Source organism: Petaurus breviceps, unplaced genomic scaffold, assembly GCF_028583685.1.
Source record: "Petaurus breviceps papuanus isolate PSGF00001 unplaced genomic scaffold, PetGlider_PUasm1.0 90650, whole genome shotgun sequence".
NCBI lineage: Eukaryota > Metazoa > Chordata > Mammalia > Diprotodontia > Petauridae > Petaurus > Petaurus breviceps.
The window spans coordinates 2,678,479-2,699,870 of NW_027187299.1; the positions used below are offsets into that span (position 1 = coordinate 2,678,479).

At 37.4% G+C, this 21,392-nt stretch overlaps 1 protein-coding gene across 1 annotated transcript in view; it reads right to left on the reverse strand.

Annotated features, from left to right (window-relative positions):
* Nucleotides 1–365: 365 nt before the first annotated feature.
* The window catches only part of KCNK1 (potassium two pore domain channel subfamily K member 1), a 65,340-nt gene continuing 44,313 nt past the window's right edge, over nt 366–21,392 (reverse strand). The window contains exons 2-3 of the mRNA XM_069064859.1: nt 7,418–7,813; nt 366–4,018 (exon numbers count right to left, since the gene is read on the reverse strand). Of these exons, the coding sequence (XP_068920960.1) occupies nt 3,759–4,018; nt 7,418–7,813 (656 nt within the window). The 3' untranslated portion in view covers nt 366–3,758. The remainder of the gene's footprint in view (nt 4,019–7,417; nt 7,814–21,392) is intronic.

Consider the following 21,392-nt stretch of genomic DNA (forward strand, 5'->3'; position numbering starts at 1 on the left):
GGGACCTTCATTTGAGTAAAGAACATAAAAAGTTCATGCATGGAATCCGTGACATTTATTTTGGTTTTATTTTATTTGCTTCCTTCGGGGTTCTTGGCTGAGTTTCTGAGAGCTGAGGTTGCCACATAAGAAGAAAAGTACTATTGTAAAAGCCATTGAAGAAATAAGTAATGAACCCCAAAATAACATTTGCTCTCAAGTATACAATTTCATGCTTTCCGCCTCAAATGACTGAGGTGTGTGTGTGTGTGTCCAGTTTTGATAAAATAAAAGTCCTTAGGAAACATGAACAAATCTCTGCAAGAGAAAACAAAATATATTACATAGTGGTTTAGTTTCACTAAATATACAGTAGACATCTAAGGTCAATGGCAAAGCTTTTATTATCTCAATTTTTTTTTAATGTAAGCAAAAAAGGTTTTTTTTTTGTTTTTTACTAAATTCACAGAGGGATGATATGTTGAGCAGATAAACACATTTCCTAAAGTGAAGTCCAAAGTGATTATTTCACTTATTTCACCAAAAGGTGATATCAACATTGACCAAATCTCTTTTTAGCATGAATGCTCTACAGAAAAGAGTGAATCACAACACATATTGGATATACCACATAATCAGAAAATAATGTTCACAGAATTCTGAATTATGAGTAATGAACTACCACTGACTCCTTAATGTTAATTACTATTAATATAAGTGTTTTGGGTAATCTATGACCATAAGGGGTAAAAAAAAAAAAATGGTGATTTACATTTGCTGGTTTTCCCTTCACCTTAGGGTCTGAAGGTTCAAAATATACTTGGTGTGGTCTTATTCATTTTTATAAAAGGCACATGAGGGTGGTATGTGGAAAGATGACCATGTCTGTTTTAGAGTGAAGAATACAATACTCCTTACCTTGTTTGTCCATCTAAAACAACCCTCTACTGAGCCTACTGAGTAACATCATCATCAAGACAACTAATTAATGCTTCCTCCTATCATCCTCTTCCCACAGAATTTGTCTGAAAACATTCCAGGCCATACCTCTTATTCAGAGATCTCTACATCTACACTGAAAAGGATATTTTCTTTCATTCCCAGAACGTTTTCCCATAAGACTTTGTCCTTTTTCCTCAGTTATGTCACACCTGTCAACTCCCCAAAACACTTTTCCCCATTGCTCTCCCTTCTTTTCCCAAGGCCAGCAATCTCTGCTATTCTCTCTTAGTGAAAAGACCTTGTGATATAAAAAAAATCTTTGAGCAAAATATTTATCTTTTGTTCTGAGCACACTATCCCTGCTCTTCTTCAGAATCTATACCATCTCACAGACTACAAAATATTTTATACTTTTATTTCGCATAAGTGAGGACATCATGGCAATCAGTGGCACAATCCTAAGGTTTCATCCTTTAGGGTCCTATCAAAGCCTATAATCCAGTTCTATTCCTGGCTGCATTTTCCTACATCCCACCACATTCCTCCACTTTAATAAAGACAATTAGAATTTTATTGATGACTGATGCAAGTGAAGGATTGCAGAAGAAATTGCTCCTTTGAATTCCCATCTGAAAAAAGTAGTGCTTTCCTCCTTTTTTCTCCTCATTTTGTACATATGTAAAGAAAGAAATCACCATAATTTTGAGAGAATTAATGAATGTGTCGAGAATATATGGAACATGAAGTACTATGTTAATGCCAATTTGAAACATAGTAACCTTTGCAAGCTCTTTTCCTCCTTCTACTCCTCCTCTTCTTTCATCATATTTATAAACCCCTTTCTCTCTTGTACTAAAGCCAGACAGCTGCGGCTAACAAAAGCCATTTCTGCATCTAATAAAATGTCACTATACCACCCCAGTGTCACTTATCATTACTTTGATTTATATTCTCCATCAGCACCAGCTTTCATTTTGTGCCAATCAACGACAGACTGTCGACTATTCCATCCCCTTCATATCCAAAATGTGTTTCTTCCCTCTCTCGATTTGTCACTTAGCCAATAACTTCCCTGGAATGGGGTTGTTTCTCCTCTGCAAAGGCAAGGTGAATATGTAATCGAACACCAGGAAATATAATAAGCCTATGGGGGCAATAGGATTAGATTTCAAGGAGATCTGACAAAAGTCTTTGGGTTTAAACCTTGAACAAAAAATTCTGCCGATGAAACTAGTTCACCAGGATAGGAATTGGCCACTGGAATTCTACCACAGACTCAATAGAACACTTGGAAGGAATTCTATTTCTATTTGACAAAAACACGATTTTCTTGAGTAACAAAAGTGCAATGAAAACCAGAAAAGACTCCATTTTCAGAGACTGCCATGAAAGTGATCAGGAAAGAAGTGGGTTGGCTTATTGTTGCACATGATGTAACAGTGTGTGTGTATGTCTGTTTTAAATATAAGTTAGCCCTTTCATAAATAGGCCAAATTGTAACAAATTGGCTTAAAGTGAGTCACCTAAAGTGCTAAATTTTTCTAACAGTCAAGTCCATGATCATTCTAATATCAGCATCCCTAAATAACATAACATACCAAAAAGATAAGAAATGCTTACCCTGTCGCTGAGCATTAGTTAGCCCTCATGGTACTGTATATTTTTCCTACTTGAAATTTTTAGTATTTTCTTCTAAGCAACATTGAAAATTGCTCATGTTATGGTTCCTACACAGGAGTAAAGAGAGCCCATAGAGATACATTAAAGTTTTCCCTGACATAAAAAAAACACTAAGTGTAGCCACAGGCCATACACTTTTGTTTATTCCATCTTGTGAATTTTAGACACTTAACTGAATTAGTTTAACTGGACCTTTGTTTCATATTTTCTTGGTTGAAAGTTCTGTGCTTTTAAAAAAAATTAAATGGCTGCAAATCACAAAAAAAAACTTACAAAACTATCAAACTATCGTTAGCAATCTTGACTTCTATACAAATGACATTCTTCATTCCATGTTCACAAAAAAAGAAACTTTTATAAAAGTTTCAGACATTTCACAAAATATCATTGCAAGAGAAAAGTGTTCCTTGCAGTTCCACGGTCTCTCTAGTCAGTTCTAAACATAATTCTATTTCATTCACTTATCAAATGCAGCAATTCTGAATTACTTCTTATATAAAGAGAGAAATCAAAATCTATCTACAGTCTTGGTCTAAGAAGTTCACTGAATTCTAGGGACCTACCATATATATATACATATATATTAATATATACACAAGATATAAACATATTTATACTTTCTATGTACACATGTATTAGTTAGACATTCATTATAAATAGGAAGTCTTAACTTAGGTTCTACAAAAATAATCACTTTGGAGGGGTACATGCAAACAGCACACAGGAGCATAATTATAAAACACATTGCTAAGCCTCTTTCTTAAATAGAAAGTTTTGCTATACAGCTGCTAAATGATTCGAAGAAAAACCAAAAATTTCTCAGTTCCGAGTATAAAACCTGCTTTTCACCAAGCACTGGTAACCTCTCCACGGGATCATGATTTCTGGCATTTCTCACCTATCTGCAAAGCCCAGTCTTGTTTGTCACAGAACGTCTTACAGGTAGAGGTTACCTCTCCTCAGATACTACATTTTCCTTCTGAGCCCAGCCTTGCTTGTTTTGTTTGTTTTTAAGACCTCCAATAACAGCTATCTGTTTAAGTGGCATCATCATCTTGGCTTTTACATTTCCATAAAAATGAGCAAAGGCTTTTTTTCTATTTCTGATTTGCAGGGACATTAGTGTGCTAGGACAATGGGAGTGAGGGACGCTACTTTTAATTATTTGCTGAGCCATCCGGGTAAGTGGATGCCTGAGCTGTCACAAAAGGTTCGTTCTGTTTCTGATCCTCTTTCAGGCCCGCAGCTTGGTCTGTGATGGAAGAGAAGGAGAGTTGGTCGTGTTCCATGATGTGGACCTGATCTTCATCCTTATCCTTCTTCACATAGAACATTTTTCTAAACTTTTTGAGCTCGTGGAGTTCACAGAAGGTTTCCAGAACCACCAGCATGGCAATGAGGCCCAACAACAGGTAACCTAGAAGAGAAACAGAATGTCTCCAAAGCTATCCATTGCAGTGTTAAAACATGCCCCTGACTCCTCAAAAACCTCAGACATATTGATGATATTTTTATTATTAGGAAAAAAGCTTCATTACAAAGTTCTGACAAAACTGAATTCTGTGATATCATAATGACTTAGCTTGGCCCTAAAGGAGAGGTGAGAGAATATGCTTCCCTGTCCTCTCTGCAGAGGTGGGGGATTTTTGTATGTGGACCACTGTATACATGGTCAGGACCACTTGATTTTTGATTAGTTTTAGTGAAATGCTTTCTTTTTTGTTTTCTCTTATAAGGGATGATTCTCTGGGTAGGGCAGTGGAGAAAGGATATTTTTAAAAATATTTTTAAAATCAAAAAAATTTTCCAAAAAAATGTATATATATGAAGTGAATGATATGAATAACAATTTTTTTTTCAAAATTTCAAGATCCAAAACCCAAAGAAATATTATTTAGAAAAGATAAAAAATGTGTACTCAGCCACAGCTTCTGATTTTTACTAGTACCAGCTTATCTAATTGCTATTTCCAAAGAAGCATATTTACTAGATTATATGTCTCTAATAGAATATAAGTTCCATGAGGGGAAGGACTATTTTTCCTTTTTCTTTGCAACCCCAGCACTTAGCAAAATGCCTGGTAGACATAACTACTTAATAAACATGTTATTGATATTAGAATTATCCACATGAGACCAAGAGAGGACTCTTCATTCCTGATATATAAGAGAAACATTTCAAAAAAAAATTAAAGAGGCACATTAATGCTCTGTGATCCTTCACATATCTGTTTTAAGATAATTGGAATGCTCTTGTAGGATGTTCAATCCTTGATATTTATTTTCCCTATGGAACAGAGGTTTCATAATAAAAATTATAGTTTAAACCAATGGAAAATTTCTTCAAGAGTTATGCTAGAAATGAAGTAGAGCTCTCTGTAGCTATTTATATTTCCACATAATCTACCAACAGGCCTAAATCTTTTCATGATTTCATGGTAATACTTTTGGCATATCACTGTTCAATTTAGCAAAAAAATGATCAACCCTGTTCATTATATTTAAACTATAGGGTAAAGAAAACCTCTAAATGAGCATAGTAATACTCTCAAAAGGATAGGGGTGGGGATGGAGGGATGAGGGAAGGACATAATGTTCAAAGGATAAAATAAAAATTCATTTTTAATAAAGGCAAATTGATACTAAAGTCAGAAGAATGAGAAGGAAATAAAAACCCTACCCACCCCACTTTCCCCTATAACTGCTCTCTGTTAAAATTCTAAGACTTGAAAGCTATTTTCAGACAGGCCCTGAGGTAGATGAGCTAGCCTTTGTGGTATCCTTGGAATAAATAGACATTTGACACTAAGAGAATGGGAATGTTGAGTTTGCCTTTATCAAGCAATTTTTCCCCTAAAGCCTTTAACAGACATAGAGAATTTCATGACTTCCCTTTCTGGTGACATGGTTAGGCTGTCTCACCCAATATCTTAGCTCCAAGTTCTGTTCACGAAGCACAGGAGCTGTGTGGGGGCTCCTTTCAGAAATAGCAGTGATGGGCACATGCAATCACAGAGCAAATAGCATCTGTTAGACTGTGTCCACAGATAATGCTACTTAGACACATCTATTCCAGTACAGTTGAGTGCCAACACGTTTCTCTTTCCACTTTACTTTTCCCTTTCTATTTCATCCTCCGTATGCAAACAAGCGCTGAGCCTAAGGATGGTAAAATATGCTCCTGTCTCTAACCTGTTTTCAAACCTCTCTGCACTCACTTACTTCATGGAATGAGCCTAAAGCACAATATTTTTATTGAGTGTTGAAATGTAGTTCCATATCTAAACACTTAATAATATCTAGCTAACATTTATAGAGCACCTACTATGTGCCAGGCACTGTACTAAGCACTTTGCAAATATCTCATTTGATCCCCACAACAACCTTGCAAGGTAGGAGTCATTATTATCCCAATTTTATGGTTGGGGAAAGCAGGTTAACACAGCTAATTAGTGTTGGAGGTCAGATTTGAGGTCAGGTTTGAACTCAGGTTTTCCTAGTTCCAGACCTGGAGCTCTATTCATTGTGCCACCTACCTGCCTCATTTTCCATTCCAGCATTTAATAGAAAAATGAGGACATTTAGACATTTGGATGGGATGAGTTAAAAGAGAAAAACCTCCCAACTTAAAAAGAGGGAGAGAGGAGAGAGAGAGGAAAGGAGAGAGAGAAAGGAAGAGAGAGGGAGAGGGAGAAGAGAGAGAGGACAGAGAGAGAGGGAGAGGAGAGAGAGAGAGAGAGAGGGAGAGAGAGAGGAGAGAGAGAAGGAGGAAGGGAGGGAGGGAGGGAGGGAGAGAGAGAGAGAGAGAGAGAGAGAGAGAGAGAGAAAGTCGACACCTATGACACTGACTGAAGCTGTTTTATATTATAAATTTCTGTTCACTGAAAGTTCAGCTCCCTAGAGGCTATACTTTGCCGGGGACTTTCTATGTAGCCTTTCAGTCTTTAGGAGTTTCTATATCAGCAAAGCAAGCATAATGATACTTACCTGTTCTTTTGTTCAGAAAGAGCTGCCCTCTGAATAAATCAGATATACCTCTCAATGAGGGTATCCTGGGTATATTAAAGTTTATTATATTAAAGAATTTTTAGATTCCAGCACAACTTTTATGAATTTAGGAATTTAATTTTAAAATTAAAATGTAAGAATTTAAAACTATGGTATTTCAATAAGTTATTTAGTTTTTGTGCTAATGTTTAGAGATAATGGAAGGGTACCATATTTGGTGCTGATATAACTGAATCTATTTTTAATGCCTTAGAACACTTATCCATCATCACGGATGTATCAGGAAGGACATAGGGCAGGCCTTGGAGTCAGAAAGACGAGATCAAATTCCGATTGTTATTTTTTGCCTGTGTGACTTTGGGCAAGTTACCTTATCTGAGACTCAGTTTCCTGTGTGGGCTAGATGACTTTCTTTCCAGGTCTAGGTCCATGATCCTGACTCTGACACATGCTGACTCTGGCTTGACAACCTTTCAGTGCTCCATTAATGAAGAACTAATACAAAATATAAATATTATCAGGACTGTAAGAATTATAAAGGAAGTTTAAATTTTTAGTAAGGATGACAATTTATTTCGGTTTAATGAATTTGCCTGAGATGGTGGGACAGTGGAATAATACTGGGAAGGAATAGAAAGGTATTTACTGATCAACTCTGAAAAACCTTTGAAAAGTGACCAACCATCAATAATGAGGTGGACTTAGGGTACAAGACAAGGAGAGGAGAAGGAATGGAACCAGGTCAGGATTCAGAAAACATTTGGGTTACACACTCTCTGCTTGCTTTTATAAATGTTCAAGATACTTACATGTGATGCCTATCTTATATAGCTCCCTGAATTTCTGATTGTAGCCTTCTCCAGGAACATAATCCCCCAGGCCAATGGTGCTTAAGGAAATGAAGCAAAAATAAAAGGATTCCAAAAAGTTCCAATCATCTTCCAAGATGGAAAACACCGCTGCCGGGATGAAGAAGAAGCAGGACACAGTCACAAACCCAAGCAGGACAGCATGAATGATGGCAACCACCTGTTTAGAGAATCCCCAGCGGATGTGGAAGTAGAGCACAGGCCTCCGAGTGACATGAACGGTGATGCGCTGGACCACTGCTGTCAGGAACAGGAGGGTGAAGGGGATGCCAATGACAGAATAGATGATGCAGAAGGCCTTACCTCCATCAGATAAAGGTACCGTATGTCCATAACCTGGGTGAATAAAAATTTAACTAAGATAAGAAGGCTTAGAAAGAACATAAACATATCTAGGACATAGATGAGATCACCTGTAGGGAGGCTAAAAATCAAGAAATATTTAAAATGGATTTTGTAGGCCCTGGTAAATTTACTGCTTCCTATGTAGACCTACTAATCACTTCAGCCTCTCTAGAGATAATTTGGTTTTGAAATCAAAGGGAGTTTGAGATGAAGGTTCTATTTATTCCAACAGATATGCTCATTCATTAATAGCTAATCCTAACAGTTCTCATGATTAGGTAAGAAAACCCACTCTGGGTGAGACTACCTGGGTTGTCTGTCCTGGTAGAGAGACTTACTCCCAATAGGGAAGGTCATAGCAACCTGTCAGACCAGCACAGGAGGTTTTCTCCACCAGGGTTGACTTGCATATTTACTTCACTACTAAAATAGCTTTTATATAGTGCCTTAGGCAGTTTGTTTTCATTACCTCACCTGAACCTTGTAAAATCCTGTGAGGTAGGTACAAATATTATTCTCATTTTGTACTCCAGGAAACTAAGGCACAAAGTGCTAAAACGATTCTCCCAAAGTGAGAAAGTTGGAGGCAAGCTAACCTAATTCTCGCCTAATATCGAGGCCAGTATTTTTTCCACTATACCATGCTGCCTAATTCTAGGTGATATCCACAATTACCCAAATCTTCCAGTTGTCCTGATACATATCTGGCCACCCAGATGGCTCTGGAGGAGAAAGTGAGGCTAGTGACTTTGCACAGAACTCATCACTTAAATCCAATTCACTTGCAAGTCATGGCATCAGCTCCCTTTAAGAACAAAGGACAAAATAGCAATGACAGTTCCACAAAGTCAAAGCACTCATTCAATATTGCAACTAAATAGCAAATGAAGGTAGGCAATACTTAGCAAGTCATTGACATATATTTGAAAGACACAAAGCAATTTACATACACTTTCTCAATGAAAAATCTTTGAGGTAGTCAGTGTAAGCACAAACCTCATATTTCAAAAGCTCCATGACTTCATTAATTAGGGTGGTATTAACTCCACTGATTCAGATAACTGTGCCCCCCCCCCCCGCAAATATTACCTGATAACTAAACCAACATTCTTTCTACTGATAAGCCCTTCCAAACTGAGCTAGGCTGGTCCCTGGATGTCAAGTCCAGCCCTGTCACAGGAGCTTGTTAGCCCTGACTAGCATAATATTCCAATAGAAATACTTTCAAGAACCCAGAATCACATCCGTACCATTATGAGAAACAGGAGAAGGGTTTTAGTGGAGGAATGCAAGTATCAGCATCTTGAGTTCAAATACTGCCTCAGACAGTTAGTAGCTATGCGACCCTAGGCAAAGCCCTTAACCTCTGTCTGCCTCGGTGTCCTCATCTGTGAAAAGGAGATAATCAATAACAACTGCCTCCCAGGGTTGTTATAAGCCCCAAATGAGATACTGTACCCTCTACTACTATACCTTCCTGGGAAATTTAATCATCTTGGTTTTAGAATTCCTACCCTGGGGACTTGCCATCCTAATAGGAGAGTATATCCCATAGCTCCCTCTATCTAGCCAGCCAAAGTAATGCCTCTTATTGCACCCCTTTTAGATTACCTACCACTTAATTTGTATACATCTTATGTTAGCAGTTATTTACATGTTATCTCTCTGAGTAGAATGCAAGCTGCTTGAGAGCAAGGACTGTTTTTACCTTTCTTATATTGCTGGCATTTAGCCCTAGGCCTAGCATCTAGCAAGTACTTAAAAAATGCTTATTGATGGACTGACCACAACCATTTATTTTCTTGCCTACTACTGTGAGGTAGATAGTATGAATATGTATGTATATGTGTGTATTATATATATGTATATATACATACATATGTATGCATAGAATATGCATGTGTGGTTGTATGTATATATACACACATGTATATGGTATATATGTCTGTATGTGTGTGTGTGTATATATATATATATATGGTGTGTGTGTATGTGTGTGTGTGTATAACATATACATATTCCCTGAAGGAAACTGAGACTCAGTGAAATGCCCAAGGTTGTACAGCTTCTAAGTGGTTGTGCTAGGATTTTAACCTATACCTTCTGATTCCTGGTCCAGGGCACTTTCTACTATTCCATGCTGCCTCCATTCTCCAGGCTTGTTTTGTGATCTCAAATGCCAGTACTTTAGGATTGTTATTATTTTTTTTAACCAAAACTTATTTTGCTAACATTTGTTAATATTCAAATGAACTGAAGTCAAATTTCAAGAAATAATTAGCTTATAGTACATATTTCTATTTCTTAATAATAACTGTAGCTTTTTTCTTAGGAATAATGCATTTAATTAAATTTTTTAAATGAATTGAATAAATGAAAGTATTTAAACTCTTACTATGTACAATCACTAAGGGTAAGCAGGTGGCACAGTGGATAGTGTTGGGCCTGGAGTCAGGAAGACACATCTTCTTGAGTTCAAACCTAGCCTCAGACATTTACTAGTGTGACCCTGGGCAAATCACTTGTTTGCCTCAGTCTCCTCATCTGTAAAATGAGTTGAAGAAGGAATGGCAAACTACTCTAGTATCTTTACCAAGAAAACCCCAAATGGGATCTCAAAGAATGAGACACAACAGAAAAATGACTGAGCAAGGATAACAAAAGTGTGCCTTCACCATGTATACTAACAGTGTTTTCCACCAACAGATTAAAAAAATAAAAGCAACAATCTGCAGACCTTAGTAAGAACCTTTTCCTTCTCCTGGGGTCTATATAAACAATTTTAGTTAATGGAAAACAAAATGCAAAATTTACATCTCATTTGAATTTGCTGAAAAATTAAAGTGCAGAATATTGGAAGAATCATCCTATGCAACGAATCTACAGCAATTTCTCCATATTAGACAATTTAATGCATCAGATTGAAAGCTTCAGGCTTGCTTGAATTTTAATGAAGTAATGAATAATTTATCCAAGTTCAATCAATTGAACCCCTAGATAAATCATGCTGCAGAGTTCTTTTCTCTCTTTTTTAAAATTTATAATCCTGTTGGAAATGATTACCAAGCATGAAGACTTTTAAATAACACAATAAAATGTTATTTGGTGACCTTTACCTTTTGATCACAATGTTCATATAATTTTTGGCTTAACAACTTGGCCATGGGGAAAAAAAAAAACAAACCTGGAAAATGATTTTTAAAAATATCCATTTAACCCAGCCCATAACCATGCCAAATTCCCAGTTGAAAGCTACCTCAAAAGTAATCTAATATAGGCCTTCTTTAAAAAAAAAAATTTTTTTTGCATATTTTGTAGTCTAGTTAAGTCTATGGATAATATTTTGTTTATGACATCCACAATTAAGGGAAATGCTAAAAATTTAAAAATTAGTGAAAAATAAAGATTTTTTAAAATCTCATCTAAATTCACAGATGCCCGCCCCACTCACCCCCTTGAACTTCCTGAAATCTATGGACACCAAGTTAAGAATTCCTGATTTAATACAACTCCTACATGAACTAACCCCTTTATAACATTCTGAAAAACTTAGCCTTGTGGAAAAACCTTTAGTGATTAGGTACCCACAACCACCTTTGGCATTCTACTTTTAGACACTTTCAAGGATTAGGAAATTTTTCTTCACATCCAGTCAAAATCTTCCTTTCTACAACTTGGGTCCCATTGCTCTTTCTGGTGGGAGTTCCCTGGTCCTCCCCTCCTCCCTCAATACCTTTTATCTAAAATTGCCTTCCATTTAACATTTTATGTAACTTATGTGGTCACCGTTATTTTCATGTTGTCTCCTATATTAGAATATAAACTCCTTAACAATGGGGACCATATTTTTGCCCTTCTTCCTATCATCCAGGGCTTACTGGCACTTCTCAGTTTGACTGAAGCAATGCCCATTCAGTGATTAAGGCTAGTTTAAAAAATGAAGCAAAGAATGACCTCTTTAACCTAGTCCAGAAAATAAAATCAAACTGGGAGAAGACCATCAGGGTTTTCGGCCAAAACAGAAACAATTCCCATTTACATTCACTAAGAGTCAACCAGAGCCCAAATAATGACCAAGTAGGGTTTGGCCAGGATGTTCTGGTCAAGCAACAACAATAACAATTTACAGGCTTTTAGTAATGCTGGTTGACTGCAGGATCCTAATTCTAACCCATAGCGCCCCCCCCCCCCCAAAAAAAAGAAAACAAATCTAATTCGCTTTCATCAAGGGATTTGTAATTTGTACCCCAGGGAAGAAAAGACTTCAGGGAGAGTGACTGAGGTGGGGATATGGAATTTAACAGCAAGTCTTCAAGAATTTAGAAGCCTGATAAAGGGTCAAGACTTCTTTTATTTATGCCCAGAGGGCAGAATTGGGAACAGTACACAGGAATTTCAAGAAACAAATTTAGGCTTGATTTCAGGAACAAGGTCTTAATAAAGAAAGCTGTTCAGGGATGTAAAAGGCTACCCTAAGAGGTCCTGGGTTCCTCCACATTGCAGGTCTTCAAGAAGAGGTCAGATGACTATTTGCTGAATATGGAATAGGAAGAACTTTTTTCAGGTTTAGGCAGCTACTGATGTCTGTTCTAATTCTCAAATTCTGTGATTTAGAAGACAGATGTTCTAAATCCCCTCCTTTTCTCCCTTTATTCTGCTTTCCTCTTCTCCTACCAATCCCTAACAAACAAAAAACACTGCTTTTCTCTAGGCTAAACATTCCTTCAATCATTTCTCATGTGGCATGTAAGTCAATCCTCTCATCACCCAAGGGACACGCACCAGCTTATCCGGTCCCCTTCTAATATGTGGGAAGGCCAAACTGAAAATAATACTCCAGGTATGATCTGACTTATTTTAATGTTCTACATCTAGGATATAGACAGAAGCAAAAAGGCATGCAAAGAATTCCATGAAATGACTTCTTTTCACTGTCAGGTAAGTTTTGTAGTAGGGCTAATTAAGGAAGTCTGCTGAATATTGTTTAATCAATTAACAGGCATTTATTAAGTACTTACTTTGTGCCAGACACTGTAGTAAGTTTTGAGGATAAAAGAGAAAGGCGAAAATATGGTCCCTGTCAACCAAGAGCTCACACATTCTAAGGGGGGAGATATGTGAACAATTAGGAACCCTTAATACATAGATGATATAAATGAGAAGTAATCCCAAGGGGAAGGCACTAACAGTAGGGGATCCTTGGACAAATATGAGAAGACTTATCTCATTGAATAAAACTTCATTTAGTCAGAATTAAGAAATGGGATAATGAGGATCTAGAAGGGGCTTGAAAGATATATGGCTTCCTATTCTATTGAACTAATCACAATTTCTCAGAGCCTTCCTATATTACCTTATGGAGTCCATGTCATTGGACTACGTAATCAGTGAGACTAATTGAAAATGTTATTCTTCCAGCATTTCTGGTGATTAATCCAATATTGGAACTAGGGTCCAAGCATAAGCACCCAAGCACCCCATCATTTTGTGAGGGATAATTTGCAGTGAAGTTTCCCCATTCTGAAAAATCAAATCTAGAGTGGCTTCAGCATCCACTAGGCCTAAGTTTAGAAGTCACCTGACCTTATAGGAATCTGGGACTTAAAGCAATGGAGACCCTCCCCAGTGCCATCTCAGCACAAGATATGCCAAATAAGGATAAAACTGCCTTCCTGGCCTTGCATTGGACACCCACATGTTTCTGTGTCCTTTGTCTCTGAGATAGATTCCCGCGCTTAGGTTGTGGGCCAGCCTCCCTACTAATGAGAGTGGAGGCCAGTTGGGGGGATTGGGTTTCTGCATTAGAAGGTTATATAACCATGGGCTTGCTTCTCCCTGGCAGATGCCATTTGAGTGACAGGGGCAGAAGGCCCTTTCTCATGAGAAAGAATAAAGACCTTTTCTGATCTCAGATTCAGACTCTGAATTCTTTTATCCCACACAATTTGGACAGAGTTCAAGACAGATTCAAGACACATTCTAGGTAGGAGAAAGCTGTGTTTCTTTATATTTAAACAGGTTTAGCTCAGTGGACTTAAGAAGGTATTGGTAGACATGTGCCCAGGCTATAATCCTGATGAGAAAGAGGTATGAGGCCCTTCCCTTTTGTGAAGTAGCTAAGCAGTCTAGGAGCTGGGCAGCAGGAACCTCATAACTAGGTTAAAATGGAGTTTGCCCCAGTCAGCTGACACCAGAATCATACAGAATACAAGCAACAAAAGACCCTGAACAGTTGTAGGTATGAACCTGACTCAGAGAATTAGTGCTTTCCCCAGTTGTTCATGTTCTCTCCCTCCTTAGAATATTTCATATTTAATTATGCACGTATGTGTTATATTCTCTTATTAGAATGTAAGTTCCTTGGTGGTAGAAATTATTTTGTTTTTGCCTTTATATCTCTAGCACCTAGGTCAGTGACTTCCAAGTAGCAGGTGCTTTTGTTTTTTGTCTTTTCAGTCATGTCTGACTCTTTGAGACCCCATTTGGGGTTTTCTTGGCAGAGTGCCACATAATTGTTAAATTTAATGGTAATTCTATATAAGGGTCAGGGAGACTTCAGAGTATAAGGAATTCTTACACCATTATGGCTATCTATGTCCCTACATGACCAGGGAAATGAGCTTCATTATATATAGAACAACACTAGGTTTCTTAAAAAATAATTTTCTTTTCTTTTCTTTTTGTTCTGGATTAAATACAGAATCTCATTGCAGCTGTTTTATTAACATGGAAAAAGCTTTCTGTTCTCTTAGTTTCCTCATCTGTAACCCACACTGGAAAATTGCAATCCAAAGTTTAATTAAAATGTCCTAATCCTCCTCTTTACCTCAAAATCAGGGGTGACAGTGATTAGCTAACAGCCAGGCAAAGAGTTTGTGTGAGGTCAAATTGGCATAGGCTTCATACTTGAGAATTCTTTCTAGTAATTAATGAATAACTCCATTTTAAGCACAAAACACCAGTTAACACATACTCTGTCCCATACAATGGGGCTCCACATTCCTCACATTTAAGTGTATAAATTCCTGAACCTATACCTAGCTTAAATTCAATTTTTCACCCCTGACATTCCTATCTCACTGAGAGAAAGTATATTTGGAAACTTCTACCAGTTAAAGAAGGTGTGTTTATGCCTGGGAGAAGGCTCAAGATAGGAACAGAATTTGAGGGCAGGAGTGAGCACGTGTACTCAAAAGGAACAAGTATGGGGGAAAAAAAGGAGGGACAAAAAATAAGATCTAGAGTTGTCCACTTTTCCCTTTGCATTTCACTGTTCTATTCAGTTAATTAGGTCTCATAGATTCATTTTCCATCCCCTTTACTCTTTTCTTTCATGGTTTTTGCTGATGGTCAGAAGGCAGGCAGGATTTTATCTTAGACTGATTCACAATAAGACAATATCTGAGAATCCTGCTTCTTAAAATAGGAAAAAAAAATCTTACTGTATATTGTGATTTGATAATCTACTTCCAAGAAGGTAAAATTATTCACCCCAATTTATGGGCAGTTGATTTCAGAAACATGAACACAAGAGTCATACTTAGTGTCAGTGAGCATAAACTGTAGAGGGGGGTAATACTAAAGGACATCTGAGGAGAAGTTACAACATATAAAGGGAGGAAGATTGAGACTTGGTCTAAGGAAGCTGTTCCAGGGGGTGAAGATTGAGGGATGACTTCTGAAGACAGGATGTGGCAATGGATATTGTTGCTCATCCTTCATTTTTGGAGAGGATCAGTGGCATCATGGGTGATATCTTGACTCTCAAGTAAATTGAAGTGATAGAGTTGCTTCAAGTTGTTCTCATTCTCTCTTCTTGAGTCATCAAAATCCAGTGACAAGACAAAACTCAAGACAACTGGCAATGGTCCAGGATGCAGTGGATGACCATGGTGTTTTCTATGCCTGACCAGTCTCTAAGCATTCCATAGCACCTGCTTCAGTTGCCTTCATGGTCATTAGAACAAATTGTTCTCATTCACCGATTCTTCCGAATATTCATTCTTCACATGCTTGGGGCACATACTCCTTTAATTCATCAATGGTTTTGGGCCCTGTCAGTTACCTTCAACCTGATTTGGCCCATTTTCTGAGAAGTTTTTACTGGGCTGTGGCCACTGTGCATGCTATAGCATCTTGTAGCCCCAGGGGAGAGTTGGGTGACAGGTGGACAACAGAGGTAAGTGAGCAGCCCTGAAAAGGACTCAGCAAGCCCTCACATGCACAGGTGTTGGTGCTTCCTGAATACCATGCAAAGGCAATGAGATGGATTAAAATGAGCCACAGATCCATGATGTTTCTCACAGGAAATCCTGGTGACCACATCAGTACTGCTCATTTTGATGGAAAAGTAAGCAGGAGAAGAAATAATTGAAATGATCAATTCTCTTTGCCACCTTTGGACTATGCGAGGAATGATGGTTCCATTTGAGATGATATAGGACTGAGTTGAATATGAATGAATGTGTGCCCAGGATGGGCAGAAGGGTATGTGTCACCTGAACAAAAATGTTATCGAGCACTAAGAAAGGAACTAGGACTAAGGCCCAACAGATGATTATTTGATAGAGGATTTTTGGAAAAACTATGGCATCAGTGAAGGGGATTGTACAAAGACCGGGTGATGATTAAGAAAACAAGAATAGAGGTGTTGAAAAATTACTAGTGGCAAACCACCATCTCAACAGAAAATGTAAAAGGAGAAAAATAGCTTATTTGTAATGAAGATTCAAATGACTTTGGGAAGTGGGGTTTCTAGGGCAATCACTAGCGTAAATAAAGTGTTGTAGTTTTAGGGCTAAGCAAGGAATAGGATTTTGTAGAATATCTGAAGTGCTAGCTGCTCTAATAGTAGAATATTAATCATGTTGCCAGTCCCTTTCCCTCTCCCCTTCCATATATACACATTGGAAGCCTTCACTAATTCCTTACTTTGACATGAAGGTGACCCAGGGTTTTCAAAGTAGTCAAAGAAGAGTTTAAGTAAAAAATGATCAGTACTGACACTATATTTTTTTTAAGTCACTGATAATCAAAGGTAGTTAAGATCTTTTATTGTTGAGTAGTTTTTCAGCTGTGGCTGACTTTTCATGAACCCATTTGAGATTTTCTTGGCTCAGATACTATAGTGCTTTGCAATTTTCTTCTCCAGCTTATTTTACAGATGAAGAACTGAGGTAAACAGGGTTAAGTGACTTATCCAGGGTCACATAAGTAATAAGTGTTTGAGGCTGAATTTGAACTCATGGAGATGAGTATTCCTGATTCTAAGGGCAATAACTCTATCCGCTGAGCCAAAAGAGAGTGAATTACATGAACAATAAGACATCTCTCATTCCCAAGATGGTAAAAAGAAGAAAAATTTAGTTCAATAGCACAAGTAACTAAGACATGTAATGGGATTAGTGGTTTCCCAGTTATCTAAAAACTGAAAGTGGAAATGCATACTCTTTGCAAACTTACACTAGTTCTTCCTGCAGCTGTTGGTGGTTACATGGAAAAGTCAGTGCTTGTTACAAATCTCAATGGGTCAGTTCTTCCCCCAAATCAAGATTGTTGGCCTCTTACCACTCCAGTCCCCATGACTTCATTCAACAACTTCCAGCGCAGACCCACCTTCATCGTTACTCCCCTAACAGGGTAGATCATAACCCCTTCATAGCTTAGAAGATGGCTTTTGAGAGTTGTTGTGGCCAAAAAAACACTGCAGTCAACCTGGTAATGAGTTGTAAAGAACTTTGTTGGGCTGAGTCTCACTAATAGACCATTTGTCACTAGGCCCATAATAGAAACCCTTCCATATCCCTAGGCTAGAGGCTAGTACTATGCTGGCATTGCTATCAAGAGTCCAGGGTCACCTCCACAGTCACGATGACACATCAGGCGAATGTAGTGGATAAAAATAGTGCTTATTATAGAAACTATAAAACGAAACAACAGCTTCTATAAATGTTATAACAATCAATTTGGCTGGTCAGCAAGGGCCTTCCCAAAGACTTTATACATAGAATACCTAGCCAGTATGTTCTGAATTTTACTTATAATTGGTATTAAACTTTCTAGCTGACTTTGTTATTTAATCACTAGCATTTCTCTGTTTCACCTCTTTTTTTTTTCCTAGTAGGCACCTTTCCCCATTTTGTAGAATGTTACTTATGAAATCTGCGTGACCTTTTATCGTTTTATTAAAAGAGTAATTAAATTTAACAGATTCTTCTGTTTGGCTTATTTGGGACCAAAGCAAAACCTCCTTTTCTATAGTTCTGATTGAGGAAGAAGCTTAGTACAGTGAGGAATTAAAAACAGGAATGCTCTAGATAGTGGGACAATGGATATATCTTTTGACTTGGGAGTAAGGAAGATCTGAGCTTGAATTCTGCCTCAAACTCTTATTAATTGACTAGCTATGTGACCCTGGACTAGCCACTTAGCTTCTTCAACCCTCAGTTTTCTCATCTATAAATTGGGGATAGTAACAGCACCTGTCTCATAGGGTTTTTGTGAGGATCAAATGAGATGACATGTGAAGTGCTATGTAAATGCTAGATATATTATTACCACTACTTAAAAAAGGATAATTAGGATAATATTATCAAGATACTTAGGCTAACATTAATAGCTACTCACTTGTATGCTTCATTTCCCATCTGTATAAAATCTGAGAAGCAGCAGAGTGTAATGGATAGAGAGATGAACCAAGAAGTTAGGAAGATCAGGGTTCAGGTTCTCCCTCTGACACATACTAGCTAATGAGCCCCTAACAAGTAACTTCAGCCCCCAGTGCTCTAGGCAACATCCCAAAACTGTCCATTGCAAGGAAGGTGCTAGTTTGTATTGTTAGAGGGAATTTCCTTCTCTATACTACTGAAATCATAGGTATAGCCTTTATCTCCATAAAATGTTTATAAGAATAAAGATGTATATGTGTCAAGAATGTCATTGATGAGTACACGAGAAGGGAATAGACAGTCTTTACCCAACTATAATATTTTCACAGTCCTAAAATTGACCAAAAGATAATGGAAGTACAAGACGCCGCCATGCTTACTGTTCACTGACTATAAATAATTTGATTCAATGCAGCAAAACACTACCTTAATAGCTCCCCTCAAAGAAGTCATTTCCCATACTTATATAAAAATGATTCAAGATTCCTTTCAAGATTAAAAAAATAGATACCTAATTATGCTCTTTATTGATACCCAACAGAATATAAGACCAGGAGTAATATGCTCAAAGTTATTTGCTATTGCCAAAGAAGATGTCTGGCAAAGAAGCAAACTGGAAAACAAAATTTCCTATAGATGATAAAATAATCCAGATATTCCTATCTATAGATAATATTGTAACTGAAAACTTCAAATCCTAGAATGAGATCCATAATCTCTCAAGATTTTGGTCTAAATATCCAAATGAGAAAACCCAATTGGATGAAAATTATCTATGATCTAATAATCCTATTGTACGATGTATGATTGCAAGGATAGCCCCTACAGCTAGTCCATTAGTACAGACACTCTAAACAGACAATGATGACAGAAGATAGTCTGGAACCTAGCATTAGATAGGTGCTCTTTGGAGGTTTAATGGAGGACATGGACAAAAATAATTTGGGATGGAAGGGTGTTGGATTATGATTTAGCTACTATTGGAGGCCATATCCATAAGGAAGAAATAACATATCAAAATAATAAAAAAAAAAATACAAGAAAGCAACATGAGTCTGAAATAACATCATCTAGTCTAATCTTCACAATTCACAGTTGAAGCATTTCAAAGCCAAAGTGAAGGATTTGCCCAAGACAATGCTGAGAACCATCTGAAGAGCCAGGATTAGAATCCAGATTATCTAGTTCATATGTAATTTTTATTTTTTTCCCCCACTGCGTCACGTCATTTACCCGCTGCTTTCCTTACCATTTTATAGGAATTTTTTTTTTGACCAGACATGATTTCATCAGTATAGGGAGATCCAAGTAAGGAATTCCCTCTGCAAATGTAGACGGGCACATGTATTGCAATATATAGTTAGAGAATTGTCTGCAACAGTGAGAGTCAAGTGAATCGAGTGTGTCATGGCTAGTATCAGCAATGGGACCTGAACCTTGAACTGCTGCAATTCTTCCTGTCAGTCCAGTTCTCTGCATGCTGCCTGCTCTTCCTCCCTACCACCTCTCCCCTCCCCTCCCCTGACCTTCCCCTTCTCTCTCACACACATGCAATAAGTATATGTATGCACATATATGTACATATACATATATTAGTGGATTGAATTATATATGAGCAGCGTGCCATGTATATGAACAGTATATATGTGCATGCAAAAATGTATATGGTATAAGCACATATCTACACATTCACATACATAAATACATATATATGTGCATGCATACTCATACACACATGCTGCTCACATGTGTAACCTACTACTCATGTATCTATGTGCATAGATACATGACTGTCTATACATGTGTGTAGCTATATATAGTATGTGTATATGCATATGTGAGTGTATATGATATGCATGTATGCACATTAAGTATAAATATGCATGTTTATTAAAATGAAATCTAATTTTGTATCTTGAATGACTTCTAGGTTATGAATATTTTCATAGAATAATATTTCAATCTGGAAGGGATCACGTAGATAACCTACTACAACTTCTTCATTTCACAAATGAGAAAACAGGTCTATTCAAACTTTATTGACTTGCCCAAGGTTATACAGGTAGTAGGTAACAGAATTGGAATTAAAATCTAAACCCAGGTCTTCAAATCAAGTCCAGTTCTTACCCTCTCTACAATACTATATTTCTCATATATCAAGGGTTCCTACAGTTCACATTTCCTAAATACACTATATCATAAGATAGTCTGACATTTAATTTCCTGAATATTTTACTTCTGCTGCCTGCCTGCCCTGGGGGCACACAAAAGACAGCTGCTACCTGCCTTTTTCATTTTCTCTCTTCTTCCCAGACCATTGAAGGCCAAGCTGGCATGCCAGCAAGAACTATTGATGCCAAGTGCTCTAGGCCACAAAAAATGAGGGGACAATTTATAGGGAAATATAGCCTACAACTTCATTAAATCTGAACACAGCATGAGGCAGTTTGTGGTGGGCATCTTTTCTGAAGTCAAATTTTCTATCCATTCTCTACAAGGAGAATAAGATTGATAGGACTTTTAACATGGACAAAAAAAAATGGTTTTGTCCAGGTATGAAATCTACTGAATTCCTAAATGCTGTTAAAAGGGATTAAAAGCCCAGGAAAAGGTCAACACAAAAGGACAAATGCTAAGCATTTTTATTGTTATTTTCTTAGAATTCTAAGTACTCATATAATTATGAAAATATTAATATCCCCTCTTGAATTACCCTCTGGTAATTATGTCCCAATCTCCTTATATATTGCTTTTGCCAGGACAGAGTAAGGAGAAAACCTCAAAACCAGCTCACATGAGAAATGTTGACATTTTCTTTTCAACAAAGTTGAATGAAACTCACTAGCTGCAAAACCTGACTCTTCAGCCCCATCAACCAAAATGTACACAAATGGTTGCCTCTT